At 53.6% G+C, this 8187-nt stretch overlaps 1 protein-coding gene across 1 annotated transcript; it reads left to right on the plus strand.

Annotated features, from left to right (window-relative positions):
* Positions 1 to 1611: 1611 nt before the first annotated feature.
* Positions 1612 to 6677, plus strand: RPS7 (ribosomal protein S7). The gene is made up of 6 exons (XM_010848408.1): positions 1612 to 1721; positions 1816 to 1887; positions 2028 to 2171; positions 3493 to 3557; positions 5946 to 6096; positions 6569 to 6677. Exons 1-6 carry the CDS (start codon positions 1647 to 1649, stop codon positions 6644 to 6646), a joined length of 585 nt encoding a protein of 194 aa, XP_010846710.1. The 5' UTR covers positions 1612 to 1646; the 3' UTR covers positions 6647 to 6677.
* Positions 6678 to 8187: the final 1510 nt, after the last annotated feature.

The following is an 8187-nucleotide window of genomic DNA, read 5'->3' on the forward strand; positions in this document are numbered from 1 at the left end:
CACCTAGACAATTATTTGTGAATTGTATTTTTCACTCCTGTCTAGGGCAGGAAGTCCTTGACACACGTGTTTCAAGTGACAGGATAGTAAGCATTTTTCCAATAAAAAATTCTGCTGTGTCGAATTATTGACTCACTTTAAGGCCATTTGCCATGCCCGAATCTTTCACCACAGCTGCACTAAATTCAGCTGTCCAGCCTGAGCCCCAACTTTGCCCAAGTGTCCCTCATCCTCCTCCTGGAATTGCACCCTGTTTGGCCCCAGGTCTTTGCAGATGGTGACTGCAGCCATGAAATTAAATGACGCTTGCTCCTTGGAAGGAAAGTTATGACCAGTCTACCCAGCATATTAAAAAGCAGAGACATTACTTTGCCAAAGTCTGTCTAGTCAAAGCTATGGTTTTTCCAGTAGTCATGTATGGATGTAAGAGTTGGACTATAAAGAAAGCTGAGCACCAAAGAATTGATGCTTTTGAACTGTGGTGTTGGAGAAGACTCTGGAGAGGCCCTTGGACTGCAAGGAGATCCAACCAGTACACCCTAAAGGAAATCAATCCTGAATATTCACTGGAAGGACTGATGCTGAAGCTGAAGCTTCAATACTTTGGCCACCTGATGCAAAGAACTAACTCACTGGAAAAGACCCTGATGCTGGGGAAGATTGAAGGCAGGAGGAGAAGCGGACGACAGAGGATGAGATGGCTGGATGGCATCACGGACTCAATGGACATGAGTTTGAGTAAACTCTGGGAGCTGGTGATGGACAGGGAAGCCTGGCATGCTGTGGTCCATGGGGTCGCAAAGAGTCGGACACGACTTGAGCGACTGAACTGAGCTGAACTTTCCCTCTTGGGATGGTTCTTCAGCTCCAGGCCGCCTCCACCACAGGTGTCCCTAGACGTCTCAGAATCGTCGGCCGCACCAAGCAGTCGATACGAGAGCCCAGTGTGGCCTGGAAACCACATTTATTCGTAAAGCAGTTCGTTCCCAAAGCGCTTTCACAAGCATCTCATTTGGTCCTCCACAGCCCAAACGGAACCCAAGTCTCCGGTTCCTTTCCATTGTTTCAGCTGGGACGTTAAGCTTCCTCGTGTTAAGTGAGGCTTTTGGTCCTATCTTCAGGGGTAGCCCAAGCCATTTTCCTCAGGCGGACCTGGGACCCCCGACAGACTCTCGCCGGGCCCGCCCACCACCCGCCTGGAACCTCGGGTGCCCACACGGGAATTCCCGCCAGCAGCCGAGACAAGGATAACAGCGGAGCCAAAAAGCCTTCCCGGCTTTCCGGCCCTCAGGAGCCGCTTCAGGGGACTCTCTAGGCTGCCTCCGCGTCTCAGTGGTTCTTCCGGTTTCTCTATTCGCGCTATTCCCGCCTCTTCCCCTCCGCCGCCGGGATTTAACGAACTCTCGCGAGACCTAGGCCTCTTCCTAGGCCTGCTCGGGTCGGCAGCGGCAAGAATCTTTGGCCGCCCCTGCAAGGTATGTGGTCCGCGGGCGCTATGCCGGTCCGCCGGCTTCGGGAGGCACACGTCTGGGGCCCCCGGGTGGGGATGCGGCCGATTGTCCGGCCCGGGGGCCCCGATGGCTTGTGCGGGGGGAAGATGGGGCCGGCCGCTCGCCCTGAGCGCCCTGTGCTTCCAGGTCCCGGCCATGTTCAGCTCCAGTGCCAAGATTGTCAAGCCCAACGGCGAGAAGCCGGACGAGTTCGAGTCGGGGATCTCCCAGGTGAGGGGGCGGGCGAGCCGGGGTCCCGGAGAGGGTCGGGGTGAATGAAGGCTGCGCGCGCTGAGCGTGGGCTGCGCCCTCTGCCGCCCCACAGGCCCTGCTGGAGCTGGAGATGAACTCGGACCTCAAGGCGCAGCTGCGGGAGCTGAACATCACGGCCGCCAAGGCAAGGGGGTCCTCCCGGGGTGGGCTTCGGGTTCCCCCAGGACGGGGCGGGGCTTGGGCACGTGCTCGGGCCGCCGGTAGTGCCGGGGTCCCCCTCCCCGCCTAACTGCATCTGTGCCTCTCTTCCCGCTTCGACTCTAGGAGATCGAAGTTGGCGGTGGCCGGAAAGCTATTATTATCTTCGTCCCCGTCCCGCAGCTGAAGTCTTTCCAGAAAATCCAGGTGCGCCTGGTGCGCGAGCTGGAGAAGAAGTTCAGCGGGAAGCACGTCGTCTTCATCGCCCAGGTGCGTCCGCGGGGCGCGTCGTGTTGGGTCGCTGGAGTGAGGGCTTGTGTTGGTAGAGTCACTGGTCGCCGCTTGCACCAGGTTAAAGAGATAGGGGGGTACTGCTGCTGGGTGGCCACCTGATGCGAAGACCTGACTCATTGGAAAAGACCCTGATGCTGGGAAAGATTGAAGGCAGGAGGAGAAGGGGAGGACAGAGGATGAGATGGCTGGGTGGCATCACCGACTCGAAAGACATGAGTTTGAGTAAGCTCCGGGAGATGGTGATGGAGAGGGAAGCCTGGCTGAACTGAACTGCTGATGTTAGTGTTAAAGCGGCCCCAGTGCCTTCCTTGGCTGCAGTGCCCTGAGGGTGCTGGGTTGTGCAGAAGTGATGAAGGCAAGATGTGAACTGGGCGCATGCTCTGCCTGGTGGGATTTCACAGCAGACTCACACCACCCTGGGGAATTACGTGTAGATGTGGAGAAGGCAATGGCACCCCACTCTAGTACTCTTGCCTGGAAAATCCCATGGGCAGAGGAGCCTGGTAGGCTGCAGTCCATGGGGTCGCTAGGAGTCCGACACGACTGAGCGACTTCCCTTTCACTTTTCACTTTCATGCATTGGAGAAGGAAATGGGCAACCCACTCCAGTGTTCTTGCCTGGAGAATCCCAGGGACGGGGGAGCCTGGTGGGCTTCCGTCTATGGGGTCACACAGAGTTGGACACGACTGAAGCGACTTAGCAGCAGCAGCAGCAGCTGGGAGGAAAAGGCATGCAAAGGAATGGTTGGTAGGGTAAGGAGAAAATGGTTAACAGGCTGTGTTTTTGTTTTCTAAGTTAGATTAGGCCTTCTTGCAAACAGAAATCTCTAGGACTTAAGTGCTTGGCTGATGAGTAAGTCAAGGAGTAGTATTCTGACTTAGTACCTGTAAGTGGGTAGTGGGTTGGATGCAATGTAAACAGGCGTGTAGTATTTGGGGGATCAGTCACATTTTTCCAGTTACATTTTACTATAAGCTGGAGAAGGCAATGGCACCCCACTGCAGTACTCTTGCCTAGAAAATTCCATGGATGGAGGAGCCTGGTAGGCTGCAGGACACGACTGACGGGACTTAGCAGCAGCAGCAGCAGCAGTGGGTTCTGAAAGAATAAATGAGGTCAGGAAGTACTTCAGAGACTCTTACTCACTTGTTGGGTCTAGGTTGTTTGACTTTCTGGAGCTTTGAATTTATTCAGCCATTAAGTCCTTTGGTTTGTAAAGTAGTTTTGATAGTGCTTAGTTTTCTGACAACTTAAGTCTTTTTAAAAGTTTGTTCAATGATAATTTTTACCTTATAGAGGAGAATTCTGCCTAAGCCAACTCGAAAAAGCCGTACGAAAAATAAGCAGAAACGTCCCAGGAGGTAGGTTTCTTCAGCATCGACAATGTGTGTGCCCCTTTCAGTAACCGTTGTTGATTGGCCTGGGTTATTTACAGTAAGAGTTATATAAGGTTTTAAAATTCAGTGTGAGGGATGTAGGAAAGCCATTCACATGGGAATTTTTATCAAGTAACTGGGTTTCTGTAACTGTGAAATGTTTTAAGGTTGATTCTGGAGGTAAGAGTTACATATACGCACATAGGTGGTACAGTAGGTTGCCGCGCTCACCAAAGGTAAAGGGGAGGAGCTGTGAGGAGGGGTCCAGGGAGCATGGGAGGGTAGAGCACACCCGATGTGGGCTGGCGGCACGGTGTGTTCTCACTGTTTACTTTTGTTGTCGATTTGACGTTGAAAAACTAGACTTGTCTGTTGCTCATGGCAGAGGTTAAAGGTGTTGCTGGTGATGCATGTTTTATGAACCTGATTGACTTGCAGGTTATCTGCTGTAAACTAGATACTGGAGGGTGGCTCCTTGGTCTGAGCTTTCTGGTGTTGAGTTGAAGTCGCTGACTCCACACACTTGGTTTCTTGGGTCCCTGCAGGCCTGCCTTGGGCGGTTTGAGAAAGGACTTGAGCATCAGTGCTGGTGGGGTAGAGGGCGCCACTCATCCTCCCTCCGTCCAGCCAGTGTTCGTGGTGCTGGCGTCTGAGCCAGGGAGTGCCTGGAAGCAGGGCGTGAGGGGTCTCTAGTGTTGTGGACGGGTGTTGATGGTGCCACGTTGTGGAGGATGGAGAGGCTGGAGAGGCACGTGCCGGGCGTTACGGAACTTGGCTGTTGGTGCTTTGGTCTTGTTTTCAGGGCAGTTGGGGTAGCAGTAGAATGTAGAACTGTTGGGGGAGGGGGCTATTCTGGATAGTTTGCAGGAGATCAAATACAGGGGATAATCAAGGAGGTTTCGTTTGTTAATGCTGCTACTCAGGTGGTTTTGCAGCCTGGGTCCTGACGGCCTGAGTTAGTCCTTGACTGTAAGAGCAGCCCCTTTGCTCTGCACACGGTGAAGGTGCTGACTCCCAGGTCTGTAGCCGTGGCTCTCCCTCGGCGCAAGCCTGTCTCCACTCCTCAGCTGATGACGCCAGCCTGTCCCACGGCCTGGCGCAGACCCGGGAGTCTTCCCTTCCCTTGCGCTGAGCGATGCCCCCGTCTCCGGTCTGCCTTCCTGCCTGCGGCTTCTCTTCCTTCTGCGCTCATCTTTCTCCTGCACGAGGTGTGTGCAGGGTCTCGGTCGCTTTCCTTCTGAAGCACCTAGCTCTGCTGCTTCGTGATTGTCAAGTTGTGCTTTTCCTCAGAAGTTTAGATCGGGCTAGAGTTTGAGTTTGAGACCAGCTAGATTCCGTTCTATTCTTGTGCTTTGAAGGAAGTAAATAACAGGGTCCATGGTGCTTTCCTAACCCGTAAGGGTGTGCTTGGCCAGTGGTTAGCAGCCATCCGTCAGCTGGGCTGACCGTCTGATTTGTGTGCTGAGGTGCTGAAGCTGCTCTTGGCCTTGGAGCAGTGAAGCTTTGCGGTCATTTAGGAGCCCCTTCCATGTGTGCAGAGCTGCTGGATGAAGAGAAACGAGTAGGACGTGGTGTCTGAGCCACTGAGGGGTGAATAAGACCTGGACACGTTCCGTAATAAAAGGGAGCCCTGCAGACGTTGGGAGTGAGAACAGTCTCTTCATTCTCTCAGTCCTGGTATCCTGTGGTACAAAACTGATAGGCTAGAAGTTTGGGGTTAATTGAACCTTGTCTGGCAGCCAGATGGGTTGTGAACTTGGAGTCATATCCAGGAGAGGAGCAAGGCTCCCTTGGCAGTCTGGGATGGGATGGGCTGAAATTGGGACTCTCATGGGAGGGGCCACGTCCTAGAGCTGGGGTAGAACAGTGTCCTTTGGGTGGGGTGTTGCCTCATTCCATCACAGGAACAGGGAGGGGCTTTGGTGCATCTTAGAGGCCAGGGACCCCTCAAAGTGTCTTCGGTAGGTAAAGCCTGTGGTGACATCTAAGCATTTGACAACACTGGAGAAGATCATTTTGGAAGAGAGGTTACTACAGAGAAGCATGTGAATGACAACCTAAAGGTGTGTCCTATAATAAAAGTCATCACTAGTCTCCTTTTCTGGAGATGATCACTCATGACAGCTGGTGTGTGTGGTTTACAACACGCTGGCTTTGGAAGTGAGATGGGAGTGTGTGTGTCTCCCTCTCCTCGTGTGGCAGCGGCTCTGCTGTGATACATGAGACGAAAGGACGTAACTCGAAAGCTCGTGTTGCTGTGGCTTCGGGAACCTGGAGCCTTCCACTCAGGGTTTGACTTGCGGAGGTGCCCTGGAGGTTCCCAGGAGGGCAGACCTTGCTGGGTTTCTCACTTTTGTCGCTGTGTTCTTCAAGCCGCACTCTGACCGCTGTGCATGACGCCATCCTAGAGGACTTGGTTTTCCCAAGTGAGATCGTGGGCAAGAGGATCCGCGTGAAGCTGGACGGCAGCCGACTCATAAAGGTCCATCTGGACAAAGCTCAGCAGAACAACGTGGAGCACAAGGTAGGGACTGGCCTCCCGGGGAGGGGCCAGATGCAAGCCCGCCCCCTGGGGGAGGGGCCAGATGCAGGCCCGCCCCCCGGGGAGGGGCCAGACGCCGCCCAGGCCGGGGTGAGCCCAGCCGGCCCCAGTGGTTCTGAACCTGCCTGTGGGAGCTGACTGCCTTGGGGGCTGATCAGGTTAAATTGGGAGATGTTTTAAACACTGGAATTGTTTTAAATTGTTAGGAGAAATGGATGTGAAGTAATTCCATGGTGTGTGTTAGGCTGAACTTAAGGCTGGGTGGTGGTCGAGATAGACTCTGGGGAGAACTATCATTTGGCTTCATTCCGGGTAAACCGTCACCCCCAGGTCTCCGAGTGACCCAGAGGAGCCAGCAGGCGGCGCAGGGGTGGAGCCCTTTGCCCACCACAGCTTGCCCCGTTTGGGGCTACCGTCCTGTGTGTGTTGTGACCATTTATCTCTTCTCTTGTAGGTTGAAACGTTTTCTGGTGTCTATAAGAAGCTCACGGGCAAGGATGTTAATTTTGAATTCCCAGAGTTTCAGTTGTAAACAAACGACTAAATAAAATATTATTCTCAGTGCTGTGTTTTGGGCGTGGTTTTCAGACTTGCAGAGCTGCGGATGCAGAGCTGTCTGGATTTTCGGGTCGCTTCCTGCTCAGGCTGGAGGGTCTTGGACCGACGGTGCCTGTCGTTGGGGCCCCGCGTTGGTTTCCCAGCACAGTGGCTCACTTACACATGCGTTCATATTTTTCAGGTTCTTGCCCCTTGTAGGTGATTATAAGCACATGTGTAGTTCATGGGCACTCAGTAGGCCCTCAGGGGTGGTAATCTGTGTTACATGGTGGAGCCCACTTCTGAGCTGCAGGGTTTGTCTTGGGGACAGTGACTGGCCGAGGACCCCGCTGCCCCAGCCTCCTGCCTGCCTGATGGCCTCCATGGCCTTCACAGTCCTCCTTGATTCTGGGCAGCCTCCTATATTAAGATCCCTCGTGACCTCGGGATCTTGGGTGTGACATGCCCTGACACCTCTCCACCATGGGGCCCTGGGTGCTCCACGCTTGCACCCTTGTCCGTGCTGGCTGGGCTCCTGTGCCGCAAGCCAGCGGGCTGTGTGGCCTGGTGTCCCTCTGCCATCAGGAGCTCTGGAGAAGTGAAGCCTTGAGGGGAGGGCGGGTGAGGTTAACGTCCTTGTGGACAAAGTGTCCCGAGATACGGCTGCACAGAGGTGACCTCTGGGGAAGATTCCCAGCTGGAGACACATGGGCTTGCTGGGGCTCTCGTGTCCAGATGTCTCAGTTATATCTGAGAAATGTAAATAATAACTGGGACGTGGGCCAGATTCTTGTCCGACCCCTTGGAAGTGGCCCGGCTCTTTGGCAGTCAGTGTTGGGCCGGGGGCGGTGGGGTGAAGACCGGAGGCCCAGAGGAGAAGCACCAGTGATGCTGGAGGCCTTTTGGTGCTTGTTGGCAAGGCAGCTATAAGTGCGATTGTGACCTAAAACGGCTCTAATTTACAATCTGCTTCAAGTAGGCAAGTGAATATCAGAAATGCACATCAAAACCACAAGCTATCACCTCGCACCTGTCAGAATGCTGCTCGTAGAGGTAACAGAATGGAGGTAACAATGTTGAAAACTCAAGAAAACACTGGTGGAGTGTGTGTTAGTGCGGCCACTACAGAGAAGTAGGCAGGTTCCTCCAAAAAAGGAGTTGCTGTGATCTCACAATTCCATTGCTGAGGATTTATGCAAAAGTAATGAAAACATCAAAGGGATGTCTGTCCTCCCAGGCTTATTGCAGCATTATTCACAGTAGTCAAGGTACTGAAACCTACCTGCCTGTCAGGGGACAAATGGATAAAAGCTACAGATAGAGATGTACAATCAAACACCCTCGTGAGGAGGAGGGGTGTCCTTCATTGGACAGCGTGCTTTTCCCTGGAGGTCATAAGCTAAGTGAGATAATCCAACAGAAAGACACTATGATTGTAACTTTCATGCGGGTCTAAGGAAGCCAAACTAGAAGGGGCGGTGGTTGCCAGGGTGGTGCTGGCAGGTGGGGACTGGGAGAGAGGTTTCAGGGACACGT

This window comes from Bison bison, unplaced genomic scaffold (assembly GCF_000754665.1).
Source record: "Bison bison bison isolate TAMUID 2011002044 unplaced genomic scaffold, Bison_UMD1.0 scf7180017864266, whole genome shotgun sequence".
NCBI lineage: Eukaryota > Metazoa > Chordata > Mammalia > Artiodactyla > Bovidae > Bison > Bison bison.

What these genes read in the sequence shown, in the direction of transcription:
- RPS7 (XM_010848408.1), top strand. Translation starts at nt 1,647, where the DNA reads ATGTTCAGCTCCAGTGCCAAGATTGTCAAGCCCAACGGCGAGAAGCCG. An exon ending in TGAACATCACGGCCGCCAAG is followed by an intron (nt 1,888 to 2,027) that starts GCAAGGGGGTCC and finishes CTTCGACTCTAG; the next exon opens with GAGATCGAAGTTGGCGGTGG. An exon ending in AAGCAGAAACGTCCCAGGAG is followed by an intron (nt 3,558 to 5,945) that starts GTAGGTTTCTTC and finishes GTGTTCTTCAAG; the next exon opens with CCGCACTCTGACCGCTGTGC.